The following is a 20,342-nucleotide window of genomic DNA, read 5'->3' as shown; positions in this document are numbered from 1 at the left end:
GTAACTTAATCTTCATATTGTTTTATATGTCTGGAATTTTAATAGTGTTTTTAATTTATGAAGAGAAGTATATTACATATTACTAGTTACATGGGAATATGAGCTAAATATCAGACCATTCAACAATATTCTTACAAACAAATATTTTGAAGTACTTAAAACAAGCATAAGGAATAGAACAAAGAAATTAAAGGCTGCTGTATAGATATAATGGCAGCTTTTATGGACTGAGGCCAGAAGCATTTATTCTGGATTGTTTTTTTTTTTTTTTTTTTTTTCCGATGCATATAGTGTACTTCTGAAGTAAAATGGGAAAAAAACACAGGTACTCTTAGAAGGCTATTTAAAAAATGAATATTTTATTTAAAATAAGTATATTTATCTATATTTACATTATTGATTGCAAATAAATACAAATTCCCTTGTACTATTTTAAAGATAGTTAAATGAGTGAATTAAGAATTAACCCAAATCTATTAAGTACTAGATTATACATAAAACACAAGCTCTTGTGTAGACTCTTGAAGTCAGTGTAAGAATGAAATAGTTTTTATTAGTTCATAACTATTTTAAAGTGTGTCGGAATACACAGTTCACGAGGAATATGGTGAACTGTACTCAGATTTGGAAGAGAGATATTGTAACACTTTGCAAAGCAGAGTGAAATGATCGGTGTAGCAATTTAGTGGTTGTAATGATATTAAAAATAGGGCTTTGAAATAAAAAGAAACAGTTCACTGTTTTGAAAGAAGTCGTAGTCTACTTTAAACTGTCATTATGTGTTTCTGACTTGCAATTAGATGATATTTCTGAAGTGTCAGTCCTAGATTCTGTTGTCACCATCATCATAATAAAATGTGACAGCAAAGATATTATATCAATACTTTTTCCATAATTAGCATTAAAGATGTCTCAAGGGTTAAGTACAAAGGTTTTCCACTGAATGGTCTGTGAGCCTTGTGCCTTTAAAATCTTTTAATATAGCCAAGACTGGTGACAACCAGGAGACAAATCTATGAACAAACCCGTTTGGAGAGAATAGTTTTGTGGTGTGTGATGTATGTTACGTAAATGAGCTTATTAGGACTCTCATCTATTTTATTATTGGTGCCCAATTTAATAGAGGCATTTAAAAAACAATATTTCTGCCTGACTCCTTGAAATGAAGAAGATACATTGATATAATTGAGAGCAAATGATTGCATGTTGTGCCATTTAATCATGTCATTTTTCAATTGCTGCTTTTTGCACTTCACTGCATACTTATAGAATATTTAGCTTCAGTATAGATTAAGTCCCACAGTCTGCAACTGAGTAGAGTTCCAATATTAGGTGACATTTTCTTTTAACCTTGAAATCAGCAAAAGCACCCAGGTTTGGCAGTATTTTTCTGAAAGATGGCAAGTCATCATTCACTTCCTATCTTTGTCTTTTGGCATTTTTGAGGAATTACTTTCTTATTAATAACATTTTTTGGAGTTATTGTTTTTCATTCAGTAACAAAGAGTCTTATTCCACCAACTGTCCTGTAAGAGTGGAATTTGAAATACAAGGATGTATCACCCCAAACAAGGGAATGTCCTATAGGCTTTGCTGTTTTACAGAAAAAGCTAAAAACTAAATTTTACCAAGTATTTGCAAGCATATTTTTTCCTGTTTTCCCCTTTTCTTATGTATTAGTGATGTTAATCGTGATTCTTAAAATTTTACGTTAGCACTGTTGAAAACCGAAGTGCTGTGCTAGCCAAAAATCAGATATAAAGACGCAAATTCTGTTTTTTAAGAGTTGTTTGATTGTTATACTGAGAAGGGCAGCTTCCGTTCTCAGATTTTGCCTTTCATTTCTGTATATGATTGCTGAACAACAGATCAATCATTTCATCTTCCTATCATCTTCCATCAGGTGACAACAGATGCAATAGGAAGGATATCATTCCCTTCCAGACAAACTTATGTCCTGTAGCAAGGAGAAAGAGTAAGCTTTTAAGAGACCAAGGTTAGACAGAAACTTCCTCTTAGAGTGGGTCATTCCAGATTTATCTGCAATGGAGCTTCTTTCATTTTCATAAAACCATTAGGTATTCCCCATATGTGGAAACACAACATAAAGCTGGAAATAACATTGGTCTCAGTATACATTGGCATTTCTTCTGAACCTGAATGCACAAAGAAAATTCTTCTGTGTAGGTTAACATGCATCATCTTCCAACATTGTTTCAAAGCTATTTCTGCATGGACCTCATATATTCCCAAGTGTAGAGCAAAGGCAAGAAAGACAGAAATGGTTGAAAGAAGTTCAGATCACTTAAAAATGATTTCCACAAACAATATGTAACAAATGTTACTACAAAAATAATATCTTAACATCTTATGTGGTAATTATATGTGGATTATGCAGGTTTAAATTAACTAAACTAATTTTGAATTCTTAAACTGTATTTAGGTACAAGTCCCACTGAGTTCACTGAGAACCTTAGTGTTATTAAACAACCAATACTAAACACCTGCTCAAGAACCTTGATGAAAGTGGTTTGGTGGCCAAGTCACCTACCATGTAGTATAAGAAGAAAGCCTACTTCCCAGCCATGTCCTTCACTCATGGGAGGGGCGGTGCTTTGCACCTCAGGCACTGATGCACTGCAGGAAGGCTGAGGATTGAGGCTTGGGGGACCCTAATATTCCCCAGCTTCACACCATTCTATGCCTCTTACATTCTCTGGCACTGCTTAAAACTGCACACGTGTTTCTGGTCACCTACATTTCACTTCAGAGTCATACAGTCAAGCAGAACACCTTGTGGCCAAATCATGGCTACTTCTATCCCCACAGATAGTGCTGTTAGCCCATGGCTTGGAAGGAGTGTTTGATGTCATTTGACTCGGCAGGGGCTTTTCCACATGAGTTAAGGCATGGTATTAACAAGCTGTGAAAGTAGTTTCAGCTAGCCCTTTTTAGCTATGCGGGTGATAACTTCAAAGCACTGAAAATAGTCAGAGGGAAGAAAAATCTCCCAAGATTCTAGCAGCACAGATAGGAATGCTCAGGATGGGAAAACATGACTTGCAATAATGTTATAATGAATAACACCTCAATGTTACCAGGGTATCTGTTGCAAAGCAAAGGACTCAGACACAAAGTCAGGTTCATACATGGTAGCTGCTGTTACTGCATACCCTCAGCCTGCAGCAAACAAAGTTGTATATGTTAAGTCTCACTGCAAATGATACAAGTTAATGTGTTTCTCCTACATTTGCAATGGTTTGAATTGTATTTACAGTTAGTACAGCTCAACAGATGCATGATAGGAGCCACAGTCGAATGTGCCTCATCTCTTAATCTGTATTCCAGCAAAACTTTTGCACACACGAGAGCCTAAATGATACTCCACAGTCTACTGTTAGATCATTTCATAATTTTCTGAACTGTCAAGTACCCAATCGCTTACCACAGCAGCTGTAGTCATGCAGCTGAAGCCTTGGTAGACGTACTCTGTATAATCTGTCAGATTTTTTTTTCTTCCTTTGCTTTCTTTTCCTTTTTTTTTTTTTTTTTTTTTTTTTTTACTAATCATTAATTATAGCTGTTAATTCGCAATGCAGAATGATGTACCTTGCAAATAAGTAACGTAACTGTGGTCCGGGAAACATACTTTGGATGTACAATTTCCATACTGACTGGTTTTTATACAAGCATGCTTTAACAGCAGATCACGGATGGATATACAACACTGTGAGGTGTCATGACATAGGATACAGACAATTATTGTGTCCCTTTAGGACATTGTATACCAGACCATAATACTGCTTAGATTCATTATTGCTACTGTCATTATATAGGGTTTAAAGATGTCTTAACATGATTAAATTCTCTGGCTTTTAAAGTATTGTTGCTGTAGCCAACTCTTTCAACACGCTGTTATATACAAGCACTTCATTCTTCTCCTGTTTAATATTAACCATAATATCACATAATAAAATTGAAACAAAAGTGCCATAGGCCTAATTGTACTGTCACAGCCATGTAAATCAGAAATAGCTTCACTAAAGCTACTGTTATTAGGCTGGTGTAAAATTGATGTAAATTAAAAATGACTCAGATCCTGTAGCTCTGTGTGCTAACACAATGTAAAGGCCTCACTTAAACTCCCATATAATGGCTTATGAATTAAATACTTCTTACCTCATCATATGATATGGTATTGTATCAAAAATGAACAATATTTTTAAGGGATGACATAATCAGATTGATCAAGGTAAGTTAATGATATAGGGCCAGATTCTGAGCTGTGTTGACTTCCATGAAGTTAATGCAGATCTATACAAACTTGACTGCCATCAGTATATATCTTACCATCACTTTCATAAAACTGAATTGCTTAGCTGGTATACAGAATAAAGTAAGAACCATGGCTTTATCTTTCGGTAGGGCTTCCCCCCCATTTTTTTTTTTTCTGATGTGATGTTAGGCTAATGAACAGAATCAGAAGGGAAATGTGTCAGGCATGGTGGTTATATAAAGAACTGTGTAGGAAGCTAGTAATGAACTCTAGGAAAATAAATAAGGGCAAGTTCAGGAAATGTAAGTGAAAATGCAGCTCTGGTATAAATTGAATAATAAAATTCCTGGTCATATTTTGCCATAAATAGTGGTTTGGGAATTTGTCATTCACCTTATTTAAAATTCAGAAATATTAAAGGTACAGAGTTCTCTCATTATAGAAGTAATAGAATTCCAGCTATTACGGAGTTAGGGTAATTTACATTGATATAGAATGCATTATATCAATAAGTGGAACATCTGTATGAAATGTCCACCTGCTGATATACTACTCAGTGTACTTTACAATGAAATGTACTTAATCATTTTAAGACGCCTTCTAATGAAGCCTTATCAGGATTAACATTTTGAACACAAATACTTTTAGGCATTAAAACTTCTGCCTTAAATGAGATTGCATTGTCTTGTTTACCCTTGTTGATTAATAAGCAATCTGTTAACTGTTAGAATGGCCCAATTGTGCCAGTAAAAGTAGATTAGTAATTCAGCTATGTTTGTGGGTTTAATCATCATTTCTCTTGAAGGCTTTGAATAAAAAAATCACTTGTACACTACCCGTAGGCAAAGAAAGGATATATATTTTTAGATGTGTATACCACTGTTTTGCTTGTAGCTTAATGCTATTGATCAAACACACACTTCCAGAAGCAAAATACTCTGTAGATGTACGATATTTCTAAGTAGACCTTCCAATTTTTAACATATAAGTGTTATGAAAATTTGGAACTTAAATTCACATGCTATATACTGTTTTCCTAGTGAAATTCAGGAGGACGTCTTGATTGCTTACCAGTAAACGGTTTTGAACAGCTTTGAGAGCTCTGGTTGCTTTTTAAATTTCTATTTATTTATTTATTTATTTGCTTCTTATGATTAACTGGAAGTTTAAGGGCAAATACCCTGTCTTCAGAAAAGATGGTAGTTGAGATTTTCTCATAGGGTCATGCACTTTCATCTGTGGCATCCCACAGAGGGAACCAGATGTTGGCAAGTTACAATTTAAATTATCTGGAAAGCTCCCATGTGTGGAGCACAGTCTCATTAAATTCAGGAGTAGCACAGGCCTCTGATAATAGTTGTATACTTGAGCCATGCAATGCTATAAAAGTATAGGGTCTTGGAAGCTGGTCTGAAGCAGTCATCCTCAGAAGTATTTGTGCATTGTGTACCCTAGCTTTGTAGATATTATTATAAAAACACATTATGAGTCAAATCCTGATTTGATGTTGAGTGACTATGGAGTGTAATTGTGTTTGTATATAAAACTGTGCTCAGAAGCACCCCATGCCATTACTGCTTCCGGGTGGTAGATCTCTAGCTTTGGCATGTAAGATGCATTATTTATATTGCTATTCAATGAGACTCTCAATGTAGTTATTTAGGTTTCTGGCATATAACCAGCGTATCCTGGCTCCCATCAATATTCAGCAATATTAGGGCTTAGTGATTGTCTCCCATCATGCAGTTCACGTCAGACTGCATTCTTTGTGGCACTGCAATCTGTGTGATGAAATAAATGCAATGAATAACCTATCTTTAAGAGGCATACAGTTATCATAGTATTCCTAAATTTACTTGAATATAGAAACACCCTGGAAATATTTTATGATAGCAAAAAACATGTGTAAAGAATTTTATAGTGACCTCTCTACTCTCCTTCCTTAAGGTCTGACAGGGTACATGTGAGCCATGATTTCTATTGTGTTTTTTGTTGTTGTTTGTTTTATTTTTTCTGAGAAGTATATGCGTGTATACACACACACACTATATATATATATATATAGTGTATATATATATATTCTCATTGCATGAATGCTAATTTTTTTTCCTTATTTTTTTTCTGAAGAATTTCTGAAGTTGATTACTATCAGGGTAACTTGTTTCAGATGTTTCCCATCTGAATGGAAAAAAAGGAAGAAAAAACCAGTGTACACCATAAAACTTTCAACATTATTGAGACAGTTAGCTATGTATGGCATTTGTTTGAAGAAGACTGAAAGTAGTTTTACTCCTTCTATGCAATTAAGATAGTGTTTATCTGAAAATAAAACACTCAGCTCTGGCACTAAGCATGGGAATTTATGGAAGAGCTGAAAAAACTATTAGCACCATTAACTGTCAGATAATACTTCATGTTTTCATATGTAAAGTATTCCACTGTGACATCTGTCATCTGTCTGTCCTGCAGTCCCTATGCTGTGAGATCAAACAGAGACGTCGTGGGGTAGCCTCAGTGCTGCGATTATGCCAGCACCTCCTGGATGACCAGGAGACCTGCAACCTAAATGCAGATCACCAGTCCATGCAGTTGATAATCGTAAACCTTGAGAGGAGGTGGGAAGCCATTGTCATGCAAGCTGTCCAGTGGCAAACAAGGCTACAGAAGAGATTGGAAAAAGACTCGGTGAGTGATGCTTACTTTAAAATATCTCTTGTAATTTCATTTTTCACCAGAGACATTTTTCAGTGTTAGGCAAGCAAGTTAATCTCAGAGTGTTTTCTTCCAACCGAAGATGCCATTCCCAGTCTCTACTGGCAACAAGTGAAGCTTTTTACTTTTTCGTAAAGCATTGTATTGTATGGACACCACAGATTAAGAAGATAAATTCACAATATGCATGTTCTGTTTGCTGGATATTTAATCTCATCACATCTGATCCTGTTGAGTAATGAAAACAATCAGTGTAAGCCAAGTTTCTCAGTACCTAACAGAATTGGGCCCAGAGACATATTTCATTGATTGTAAATATATTTCAGAAAAAGTATTTTCTGTGTAAGTAAGGCTGTTTTTAATTAGTATTGCGGCAGTAGATGTGCATTTCACATAGAATGCCAGGAGTATGTGATTAATATACAAATCTGTGTTATTTGAATATAAGTAAAATGCATTAATTTGCTTTTATCTCAGGGAAATGATTCCTAAGAGGCAAAATAGCACTCTGCTTAAACCATCCATTAAGTGGCATAAATTAGACAGTTTTTTACAGCATAAACTATACTACAATGCAGTATCTACATTTAAACAATAAACCATAGGGGGGACAAAATAATCCCTACTGTAACACCATTGGCTGTAATGGATGAATTGGCTCAGCATGTTCTGTGGTTCTATCATAATGCTGAAGTCCGTATACCGGAGCCACATTGACAGCAATAATAACCCTATGTAATGCATATACTGAAGAGCCTTGATGAGATTTGTGACAAGTGACAAGCTTACATATTTTTTTTTTAGGTTTATATCAAACAAATAAAAGGAAAGAATACTTGACACATACTTCCTGACAATTGTCTAACACTATTTCTGACTAAAACTAAGTAGTGAAATACTACTTTTGACTTCTGTTTGTTTAAGTTCCTTTAAAGAAATAACAGAAGCTATATTTCTCTTGGAGTTGTTTGTTTGTGTTAGTGTAATATTAAAATATACAATACATTGTTTAGAAAAACTGGCAGCTCCTGAATGAAAATACTATCAGTCTAAACCAGCCAAGAAATAGTGAGTCAGTGAGGAGGATGCTGTAGAGAAGTGAAGTTTTGAAGGTAATAATCTGCTGTCTACCTACCTTTATCAGATGTTATAAAGCAGGAGTGCTCATCCATCTGTTTGGTTTATTAACTGATTTGTTTTAGGTAGTGAGGTAGAAATGTGACTTGAGGGAGAAGCAGGGTTTAAATCATCTTTCAGGACAAGTCAAAAGGGGCATGTATGAGGGAGCTGGGAAGCAAGACATCATTGAAAAACAGATGGAGTGGCAAGGCTGGTGTTACGAGCATAGGAGTAGTCAGCTGATAATTGTGGGAATTGGTCTATTCTCCCACGGTCCTGATGACAGGACGAGGGGGAATGAGCTAAAGTTTTGCCAGGGGAGGTTTAGGTTGGATATTAGGAAAAACTTCATTACTGAAAGGGTTGTTAGGCATTGGAATGGGCTGCCCAGGGAAGTGGTTGAGTCACCATCCCTGGAGGTCTTTAAGAGACGTTTAGATGTTGAACTTAGTGATATGGTTTAGTGGAGGACTTGTTAGTGTTAGGTCAGAGGTTGGACTAGATGATCTTGGAGGTCTCTTCCAACCTAGATGATTCTGTGATTGTGTGTGATTCTGTAATCTAAGTGCGGGTAATTGAGGAGAGTCAGTTAAGCCCTCAAAAAATTGATCTGATTGGAAGAAGTGTAAAAAGCTGATGAAGATACATGTGATTGTACAAGGATATGGAGAAAAGCAAATATATTTTTTTCATCCTTTCTTTAGACGTATGTGTGGAGAGGGAAGTATCAACTTCAAAGGAAGATATTGGAAAAAGAAGAGATCAACTGTATGACCAGTGGAAAAATGTCAAATCTTAATGATGCTAAGATTCTCTCAGTTCATAGAGCTAGTGAGAGAGAGGTATAGATGTCACAGCTGATCCAGATTAGCTGACTAAGAGGAAGAATGGTGATACTGACAGAGCATGAAGAAAAGAGGAGTTTGGGAAGGAGAGAGCAAGGATTCCATTTTGACTGTGCTTAGTTTATGTTAACGGCCACCAAGAATGAGTTATTTAACAGAAAGGCAGAAGAGTGGGGTTAGATGTACCAGAGCTTACCTGAACCCTTTGTTCAGAGATGAGAACTGCAGGTATGTGAGTGTATATTATTATCTAAAAAAGGAGAAAGGGAAGTAGGTAAGGAGAAAGGCTTGTTGGAGTCCAGTGAAAAGCGGAAGGCTAAGGAAGAAGGACAAGCAAAGAAACACAGAGGAAGTAGAATAAGAATCTAGAAAGCAAAGAAATCCAAAGCAGTAACTTGTTGAGAATCTGATCAACTAGAGTCAAAAGTAAAACGGAAGCTGGTAAAATAAAGGTCATGAGAAAATGTTAGAGAAATTTCAGTGGAATGAAAGGAAGAAACAGAATTAGTGAGAAGCCAGAATGAAGCTGAATAGAAATTGGAGGTAGGAGTTTTAAACAATACATTCACATTTAAATGAGAAGAAAGTCAAGAAATAAAAGAAGACAAATGTCATCTCATCAGTGACAGAAAGACAACATTCTTGAGTTTTGATGGTAATGAATCTGGGAGAGCAAGAAATTAGAACAGAAGTAAGGGAAGTCGGTGGTGAAATAGGCTGAGAAGTGAATGTTTTAGTAGATAAATGTGACGCTGAGGAACAGAAAAGGCTGTTAAACGAAGAAAGAAAATATAATAGTAAGATTTTTAATTCTCTTGAGGAACACTTTATGTTTGTGTGATAGTTCCATCTTCAAAATATTTTTAGTCATATTACTAACATATCGAGAGCTCTAGTAAACTGTTGGTTAGTGCTATGCAAAAGGTTTATTTAGCTGACCAGCAATAGAAAAACTAGTTGAATTCTGGAGCTTCAAGAACAAACATTGCAACAGCCAAACTAAAAAAGAGTTCTTACAATCTTGAATTTTGGTTGCTAAAGGATGAGCCTCTGTTAGGTCTGTAACTAACTGTCCAAGAGAGATGGGGCTGGGTTTCTGCTATATTTTTCTGAAAGGTAAGGTACCACAGAGGTGATGAATTACTTTTTTCATTTACAAAGTCTATAATTTCATTGTAGTAAATATATCTGTTCTACTAAACTTAGAGCAGAAACAAGTTGCAGTTGTGAGATAGCTTAGAGAGGGCTGAACAGAGGTCCAAGTTGCTGTAGTGAAAGTCTACTATCTCCTTTTGCATATGGGCATCTGCCTTGTAGAAGCAGTTTGCTTTTTGTAGCTGTCATTACTATAAATAAGCTGTTATGTGCTAATTAGAGCTTGGTGCTGCTCTTACAGCAGGAGTGGAGTCTTGTGTTTCTGTGTGGGACACAATCGATCGGGAGTTGAGGCATAGTGTTCAAGTACTGCAGTTTGCTTGATGTCCCAGTGCTTGGAACTTCACAAGGTGCATGCCGCTTTGTTCTCACTTTGCCTGAGGGAGTCTGGAATTATTTGCTGGTCTGAGTTGTCTTTCACTGTGCAGGGGTTGTATTGTTTTTTCTGCTCAGAAATGGATGCCATTAAGAGCTATCATGATGCTCATTTAATTTTCAGTGTGGGTTGTTTTGTTTTGGAACCTCTCATTCTAGACTTGTATTTAATAACATGATTCTTTGAAGTGTGTCAGGATCTACAAATTTCTCATGTTGATAAAACTATCTGTATTCTCAACATTTAAGGATGTCCAAGCCACTACAGGATTCAGGTTTCTTTGTCTTCCCTGGCCTGAGTTGGCTTGTTCTAGCCCTCCTTTTCACTCAGTTCCTGTGTAGTCATTTCTTGGGTAGGTACCAGGACTGTTTCTTCTGCTTCCCTATCTCTCTGTATTTGATGGTGTGCCAGTCTTGGCACATAAACAGTATCCCTTGGTAACAAGTCTTTATTTGTGGTTGCCCACAAAATACTGTAATTTATGAAAACAAATGAGATGTTTTTATACCCTGATGGCATCTGACTCATTACGGCATCTGACTTGCTGACAGTAAATAAGATAGCCCAAATTATTTTATTGCGTTACAGAAGTGCAAGAGTCACTTGCATCTTCTACTCTCTTCTTGATTTGTGTACTGGGATCTTCCTTTGTCCTGTTTCCGTCCCCAGTCACTTATCTGAACCACTTATATCATTGCAAATGCATTCTGGAACTAACCACAAAAGGGTTTTAGATTTCTTTTGAATTGTTTGTCTTCACTGATGTTTTTCAACAGTGTTTAATTTTCCTCAACCTTTGCAAGAGCAGGCACCATAAATTTATAAATAACAAGAGATTAGCATGTACTACAAGCACCTAAAGTCTGGTAAAAGATGTCCTTCTAATGAGCCTAAAGTTATGTCTAGAAGCTGAAATTATCAATAAGAATCACCCCAGAAGGATGAAATGTGGTTAGATTCAGTAGGTTAATCTAGCTAAAAAGAATGAGGTATTCATACAGTGAAAAAAACAAAGATTACTTTTAAAAAACAGTAGACACTTGTCTTTTACTGGAAGCAGTCCTAATCTGTTTTAGCAAAAGAGGTTTTTATCTCCCCCATCTGTTTTTTTGTGGTAAATTCTTTTCCCCCTGATTTATCATTCCATAGTTTGCTGGTATAATGTTATCTGTCACCTAAATTTTAGCTTCAGAATTACACAGATGCCTTTCAGTTTGCCTAACAAGACCCTGCTGGCAATCATCTTAAAAGAAAAAGGAGTCTGTCTGGCAATTGCAACGGCAATAGCAACAATCTTTAGTCAACTAAACCCAGAACTGCCATCTAAAAATCCTACTCAACAGCTGGAGAAGCTTTAACTCTCTATGCACTTTCCTTTAGAGGGTCTAGTCTACATGAAAGAACACTGAACAGTTAAAAAAGGATTTGGGACAGACTCAGTCACGGTCATGCCCGCAAGTTTACAACAGCTAAGTCAAAGTGGGAATATGTAAGCTGTTTTATGCAATTTTGTTGATTATTTGCTCAGCCAATGATATACCCAGTTTCAGTTATGCATCTAGCCTCAGTGAATTATTCCACCAGCCACAGATGTTCACAGTTTGATGTCCTGTCCAGGTCAGATATGTCTCTATGTAAGAATTCACAATGAAGTGACTATTGGTATTCGCTTTCCTGGGACTGTTTTATTGATACTGGAGTTCATGTAACTGACGTACTACTATGGCTCACATAGAGACAAGACTGTGTTTTCTAATGGATTTTACTTCTGAAGTTGCAATTGAATTCCTACCTTTTTGGTGACTAGAGAAACTGCTTTTTCTCCAGACTGCTTATTCACTGAATGAGAAAGGTATCTGTTTTATGGAGCAGACAGTCTCTTTTCTCGTGCAACAGAGAGGGCCAATTATTGAAGGAACAGTATTAATCATGCTTTTAAAATGGAGATTTTGAGCTAAGATAATTTGGATTGAGGTGCTGTAATTCTCACATTGTCTAGAAAGTATCTGAAATAATCATGTCTTTGATGATTTAGTCTACTACTATGCTCTATGAAAATTAAAAAATTTTTCTTTTTCTTTTTCACCCAAGTCATCCAGCACACTACATTGTATGTCCAGCAAAAAATCCATCTGTATTGGCTGGAAAGTATGCTGTACGTCCAGGCACATAATTGAAAATAATAAGGCCACAATAAATGGGATGGCCTTGGGGTATAATACCCGAGGGATTCAATTGGTGTCGCTTTGCATCAATGTCCATGCATCATGGTAATTGAGGTAACATAACCAATTACCACATTTTAATTAGAGTTGTAAGGACTTGGGAAAATCTGCAATGGTGAGACAGCTCACTTTAAAAAAAAAAAAAAAAAAAAAAAAAGGCAACTCTGTTTTTACCACAAGTTTGTTTCTTGGGTTCTTGGGTGTTTGTTTCTTAGGAAGTAAAAAGCTTGTGTGAAACCCTGCTTAGTATTTTTACCAGCATCCACTTGGTTTCATTATTTATAATGCATTTTGAAAAACAAATTGTTTAAAAATACTATATTGCTTCTGATCAGGTATCTTTATCCCTTTACTCTATTCATCTGTTTTTGTGATGTTTTCTGCAGACGAAAACAGTTTTAAATAATGCTAGGCATGGTGCTAACTGAAGTCCCCCTCTCAGTTCTCTATATTTAATTCACTGGTTCAATATTTTTTCAATCCATGGGCTGACACTTGTTCTTAGCTACATAACAATACAAAACAAAACCCTGCATTCAAAGGTAAAAAATGTATTTGTCATTGTTCTGTTATTTGTTAGATAGCTCCACTAAATAAAATGTGGCTTCTGAAGGATTCTAATTTTTTCACAAGCCATTATTTTGCCAGGTCTAGCTTTTACATCTAGCTAAAAATCTTGCATAAAAATGTAGAAACAGAAGTGCCTAATACAGCAAAGTAATAAGTGAAGATTGACCTAATTTGCTGAGGAGGGGGCACTGCATGTTTTAAAGTGCTGAATACCTCTTACATGATCTAGCCCTCACATTATTTAATGACTTATGTTTGAAACTTTATAAATTATTTTTTCATTATCACAAGTCATTTTTGTTTTGATATTGGACCTCTTCATAGTGCAGTTTTTGACAGTATTTGTATTTGTTTCTGTCAGTCATCTTGTTCTGTTTGTTTTCAACACTGAAGATGGCTTGCTTTGGAGGTTCCTTCCTTAAAATATATATATTTTTGATTGTAGAGTCTCTGATGTATCACTCTAAGCTCTGCACCATCCTCACACTTGAGGTGCTGTACACCTTTCTGCTTCTGGGTGGCATTGCATGTCTGATTTGTGACATGGAATGATTTTCTGTAAGATCTAAAACAGAACTGCATAAATGGTGAACTAAGGTCTAAATTTTTCTTTGACTTTATGAAAGACAGGTGATACACTTCATGTTCTTGCAAGAAGTTCTGTATTTCTCTTAATTTTCTTGAAGAATGGCCATAGTTATGATGGCAGCCATTATGGCAGTATGCAGAGTCCAGATGGCCTGTCTAGACTAAAGCTGGTAAAATGCTTCCGGTTTTGCAAATCTCAGTAAAAACTTGCAGACACAGTGGAGCTTAGTAAAAGTTAATTTTTAAAAATCAGATAAATGTTGTGTTACATTCTGGAGAAAATCTCCTGAGTGGACACCTGCAGTGGTAGCTTTTTAGAGTGAATAAAAATAAAAATTAATACATTTAGGTCTTTCCATAGAGGACTCTTTTCCATCCTCAGTGAATGTAAAATTTTCTGTCACAGCTAACCATTTTGGGCAACCACCCAGAGGCGGAATACTCCATGTGACATTACCAATCCAAATTCCAGTCAACTCATCAGGGTGTTCTCTCATCAAGAGAGAGCAAACCCTCAGAGGTGGTCATTTGAGCTCATTGCCACTGAATCAGTCTTTTAGCTGTTGCTCTAATTTTAATTATGTTATGGGACTCTTTAGTTGTAGGTGTGGTTAGGCAAGAAGAGACTGATGGTTAATCCAGGGACCAGAGACTAAGGCACCCCTATTTCACAGTCTCTGTCAAGCCACAGTGAGCCTGAGCTTTCCCACTGGAGAGTATGGAAAATAAAGGTACATATTCCTAACTTTCTCGTGAGTCTCAGATGATTTAAGTAGGTTGAAGAGCTAGTCTTGGGAGAAAATGTATTCACCAGTTCTACCTTGCTGCTTGCATGTTCTTTGTTCTTATCAGTTAATGAAAAGGGAGTACTGGAAAGAAAGTCTTCACGTGTAGCAGTTTCCATATGGATAATGCTAGGAATAGGCTTTTCTGTGGAGCCTCTTCCAGTCTACTTTACCCTTCCTTTGTGAGGTTAACCTCCTAAAACAGAAAAAAGTAGTTCAGCATTATTGCTTTTCCAATTCTTTTCTCTGCATTGAAATTTCCAGACTAATGATGCTGTTGATTAGGTATGAGTTTGTAGTTTCCAGTATACTGAAACCTACAAGAATATCTCTTGCAGCTTGTTCAACCACCATCCTATAGCAGCAGGTCTTGATCACTGTCCACCTCAACTAATTGAAAATACTTCCCTGGGATGCATGTTTCTCTTCCATGAGTCCTTGCTAATTCTGCAGGCACCTTTAGTTTCTTTGTCCTCTCCGGGGTATCCAACAAACTTTGTAACGTGAAAGGTGAAAGTTACTTTTTTTGTTCATGTAGGCGTGAGCACAGGAAGATAAATGAAATTACATTAGACGTAAAGGCTATTTTAATGAGAAAATCAATTGCTGCAATACTTAATTACCCCAAGTACCCTTTGATTTTTTTTTCTTTTGATGAAGCACACAACATTTCTGAGCAGGATCTGAAATTTACTTTTTTTTTTTTTTTCCCCCCCCGATAGGTTTCTTTATAAGACTGGGAATGCTTCATAGTGGCTGATCATGGTTTTAAACAAAAAGGCTGCAAAAAGAAAAATAAATAAATTATGTATCACTGTATATGATTTTTAAACCAAACATGGTTATTTGATCATATATATATATTTTATATATATGTATGTATAACCACTAATCACAGCTCATACTATAGTGAAAAACTGACTTCAGGTATTCAAGGCAGAAAATGTCACAGTCACAGTGTTACAGGATAATACAGTTCCTGGTATTATAATTGGCTCTAAGCATAGTGGCTGAACTGGGTAAAAAATAATGCCTCTGGACTAATGTTTTTAGTAGCATCCTATGAGCAATCTCCTTCAGTGATTGTCAAGTCTTCTCTTTAAATCACGTATACTTTGAATTATTTTTTTCTCTATTATGTTAGAAGAGCTATGTAAATGCACTGGCACAGTGCCACAAAATTTTGTATATATTTCTTTTTATTTTTAAAAAGAATTACTTCTTTGGATTTTTTTTGGGTGTGTTCCTTCTCTGGTTAATGCAGTTTTAATCTGTTCAAATGTGATTTCAGAAGGAGAGGAAATTAATGTAGTTTAAAGTTACTTAAACACCTTAAACTGCTGTGTCTCAGGAACTTTCAGGGCTGATCAGCGGTGCTGTGTTATCCAGTGAGAAGCTGGGAATGTTTTCCTTTGGGAATATATGAGGCTTCTGTGTTCATCCGTGTGGCCAGAAGATTCTTCTGTTTCTCAGTGATCTATCGGTGACTGTGTTTGTCTGGTGGTGTTTTTGAGTTGGGTGAGAGAATTTCATAGCTGGTAGAAAGTTGGGAACACTTCCTCTCTGATCTGATTTTTTTTTTTCTTAAGTGTTTGGTGTTTACAAGCCCTCAGAGATTCAGAATGGCAGTGAGGCCATCTAAAATGCCAATTTATCGTTTGGCTTTGTAATTCAACATATGTTCATGGAAAGTACCATATCTCCCATGGGTAATGGCATTTGATCCTCATTGATGGTGTGTTCTTACATGCGTTCTCAACATTCTTAATTTCTTTGCATTTATAGATAATATTTGTAAATCCACTTGCCATAATTTTATATATATATATATATATATATATATATATATTCATCAAGTAATTACAAAAATTCAAATTTTAGGACAGCAGAATTCAATTCTATAAAACCTAGAAATGTGAACTTTCTAACTCTCTAATGGGAAAAGTCAACATCACAGTAACAGGCTTAGGTCTTTATGTTGTGGTAGCATGTATTCTACCAATCAGGTGTAAATCTATTTGTCTTTTTTTCTGTATTACACGTTAAATAATGGTTGAAAGAGTGTGAGTGAAGCTCTTGCCACAGCTCTGATAGTAAGACATTCCCTGTTCCAGAAACATGTTCATTTGAAATGTAAGATGCATAAAATCTTCAAGTGAATTCTCAGGAATTATTGGTTTTAGTAGCAAAATATGTAATATTCAGAAGCTGGGAAGCTGATGTTTCCAGCCTATGCAGATAGTGAAAGAACTATCATATGCTGTTTAAATGGCAAAAATAACTCATTAAAATGAAAGAAGAAAAATGTTTAGTTTTTTATTTTCAATGATAGAGGTCACGTTTCAGAAGAACTCAGGTCCTATTTAGGCATTTAAGTATAGGGCCAGATATATAAAAGTGCCAAGCCGATAGTGACTCTTTGCATTGTACTGTGTTCAGATTACAGGATGAAGTCGCTATTTTATTCAGGTGCCTAATATTCACTAATTGTAAGATCATGACTCAGGCCTGCATTGTTTAAAAAATTAGACTTAAGAGAAATACAAAAGTCTCAAAGTAGTGATTATTGAATTAATTTAATGACTTGGTGCATTGCAACTCTAATGACCCTAGTTCTGCCAGGATGGTTCATGAGTGTGATTGAAGATAATTTTCTGATACTTTGTTTCAAGAGTTCTCAAGAAAAATAATTTTTAGAAAGAGGGGAAGAAGCCTCATTTTCTAACAGGTTGTACAGCAGATATTTCCATCCTACAGGGGTCTTCGGTATTGGATAATAGGGCCCCAATCCTCCAACCATTATGGAAATGTATTTGCAGGATCTTCAGAAAGTATATGACTAATCAATGTTTCCTTGTTCATTATTATAGGATGTTATAGGAGGTGCATAAGCTGTAAGCAGAAAGGGATACAATAAAAAAAAAAGTGCATGAAAATAAACAAAGTACAACTATTCACTCTTTCTCTTAACACAAGAAATGCAGGGTACCTAATGAAATTATCAGGCAGGAGATTTAAAACGATCAAAAAGAAATACTCTTTTTATGCAGCGTGTAATAAAAATGTGAAACTTGTTCTTACATGATGTTGTGGATAACAAAAATAAAAATGAGTTCAGTAAGTAATTAGACAAATTAATGGAGGAGAAGTCAATTAATGATTATTAAATTCCTACTCTGAAAGTCCCCACAGTCTGACTTTTCAAATTTTGCATAGCAGCTTCTATACTATTCTGTTCCTTTAAACCAAACAAACAAACAAACAAAAAACCTTAAACATCCACTATTGACCACTGTAGGAGATAAACTCAGCTGAATGGACTCTTGATCTTACCCAAAATGGCAGATGCCTTGTGAAAGAACATGAATTGCAGGTTTGGAGGCCTACCTGTACAATATTTTCATGTATGGCAAAGCAGTTTCAAGAAATGCCTACAGGGTTTTCATTGTGCTTGTGTTTTGTTCGTTTGTTTGTTTGTTTTACTATTTCCAAAAACTGGGATGTAGTCATTTAACAGGCTGCTTTCACCAGAAGAAAACTTTGAAAAATGTACCCACGTAATAGCTTTTCAAGAGATCTGTAGTACATTTTTCTGTAAAATACACAGAAAATATAACTCACACATCTATGTAATATTTAAATATGGACATACATTTATGTGTCTGAGGTAATATAAGATACATTAAATAATAAGATGTAAATCATCAGCAAAGATGATCTGAATTTTATTTCTTTTTACATATAAGGTATTTGTGTCATCATTGTAGCTCTAATCCATATTCAGGTCTTCGTGTTTGGTGTGCAGTAATATGTAAATTACCTAGCCAGCTGCATTAAGCAGTGTTTGTTTATTCTATTTCTTTTGGCATAGCATATAACTGAATTTCTGCCAAAAATGTGGCTGCTTCAGGGAACACTGTTCGAGTAGAAGGAAGTTTTGAAAGGAAACGCACATCATAAGTCTTTACTGTGTGAAACAGTAAAATCAAAACAAACTTTCTGTTCATAAAAATATCTGTTTTAATGTAAAATAATGTGCTTGTAAAATACAATGAGCAAATTGAATCTTTTTAGAATGCTCTGTTTACATTAGCTTTGTAAACAAGAATACAATGCTGAGAGGCTGATGATTTTTTTCATATGTGGGAAGGGTGACTAAAACTGGTGAAATGTGAAAATGAAAAGTTTAAGAGAAATTATTTTAAAATGGCATATTAATCTCCCCTAACACATAACATTTAAATGCGTTTAAATTTAGAAAGCGGTGAAGTTTAAGTGTTAAAAAAATTGCATTAATGATGCATAGAGCTATCTACTTACGCTGGCAGTCCTTTCAGTCTTCCAGTCTGACACTTCCTTTTTTATCCAGCCAGCTAATTTCCCCTCTTTTGTGAGGAGTAACTGTTTTCACACTAGTGCTTACCCAGCAAGCCTCCTCATTGTTTCATGGTTAATTATCTTCTTGAGCTTCACCTTCTCCAGAGAAGGGAGAAAGACTGGGCCTCCCCACAGCTCTAATGAAAGCTAGGTTTAGAGATGCACTGTGTGAGTAAATGCAGTGTCTGATGTAGCAAAATAATAAATGAGTTCCTAAACTTACGGAGTCACAGCTCATCCAGCAGGTTTACTGAACAAAGCAGGAAGACACTTGGTCTTAAAAATAATTTTTTATTTCTAAAAGTGGGGAGGAATATTGCTTTAGTGTTAAGACAAATACTCTAAAGTTGTATGTTAACAACATTTATGCTGATAACATTAATACTAATAGCTCCACGCCCCTCAGTTATTACACTGCTTTGTAGAGGGCACTCATTGGATTTGGTGACTCAACACCGCTGAAAATAAGAAATGCAGATAGATTTAAATCTTCAGTTCATGTTCCAGTTTGAGCCCAAGTTTAAACTGTATAACATTTAGAATAAACTTTACTGTAATAGAAGAATGTTGAAGAATGACAATAGTATTTTTGTACTAATGAAATACTCCCCATTGTAATTTTGTACTCAGCCAAACTAAGGCAGGCAATTATAAACCTCTCACCCTAACAAGAAATAGTTGTCCTTTACTTTGTCATCTTCTAAGTGAATTTCTATAAAGTATGCTTATATTAAATCATTTCTCAAGTGACGACATCAAAATATATGTATAACACTGGTACTTCACATATTGCCCAGAATCCATTCAACATCCTAGATTAGATTGAAATTTCCAATCCTTTTAGTTTTTCCAGCCAACTCCAGGGCTGTGTTGGCATCTGTCATGTACAGAGACGACTATAAACAACAGACACCAGTGATAGAGACGAGAGTAAAAAATCTGGAAGTTCAAGGGTGAGATGATTTTAGTGAAAAAGTTCTGCCTAGGGACCTCTTATACCTGGAAGTAAGGCCAGTATTTCTATCCTGCAACATCTGAAAAGCCGTTCTTTCTAGACAGAGGCTATGCAATGGCAAGGAGCAGTAGTGTTGTTGTAGTCTCGAGGTGCTTACTCTCTGCCACTTGTTGACAGCAGCAGGGTTTAACTTAATGCTTGGAAATCCATAGGTAGGCACACTGTGGAAGCACTTGTAATATGCAGCATTCTGCAAGCCTCTGACTTCACCATACTTGCTTATTGACTCCTGTCCAGTCAATATCCCAAGTTTACAGATGGTGTATCAATGAAATCAAGAAGTACCTGAACTGAGATTA

The 20,342-nt window shown here is 35.8% G+C and overlaps 1 protein-coding gene across 4 annotated transcripts in view; it reads left to right on the top strand.

The window, feature by feature from the left end:
* The window catches only part of AKAP6 (A-kinase anchoring protein 6), a 271,026-nt gene that overhangs the window by 233,449 nt on the left and 17,235 nt on the right, over positions 1-20,342 (top strand). For all 4 annotated transcript variants that reach the window (XM_035552112.2, XM_050710844.1, XM_035552114.2 and 1 more), the window contains one exon: positions 6,746-6,961. In XM_035552112.2, coding sequence (XP_035408005.1) covers positions 6,746-6,961 — 216 coding nt within the window. The remainder of the gene's footprint in view (positions 1-6,745; positions 6,962-20,342) is intronic.

Source organism: Cygnus atratus, chromosome 5 (assembly GCF_013377495.2).
Source record: "Cygnus atratus isolate AKBS03 ecotype Queensland, Australia chromosome 5, CAtr_DNAZoo_HiC_assembly, whole genome shotgun sequence".
Taxonomy (NCBI): domain Eukaryota; kingdom Metazoa; phylum Chordata; class Aves; order Anseriformes; family Anatidae; genus Cygnus; species Cygnus atratus.
The sequence above is the reverse complement of the archived record's forward strand: the minus strand, read 5'-3'. Positions and strand labels throughout refer to the sequence as shown.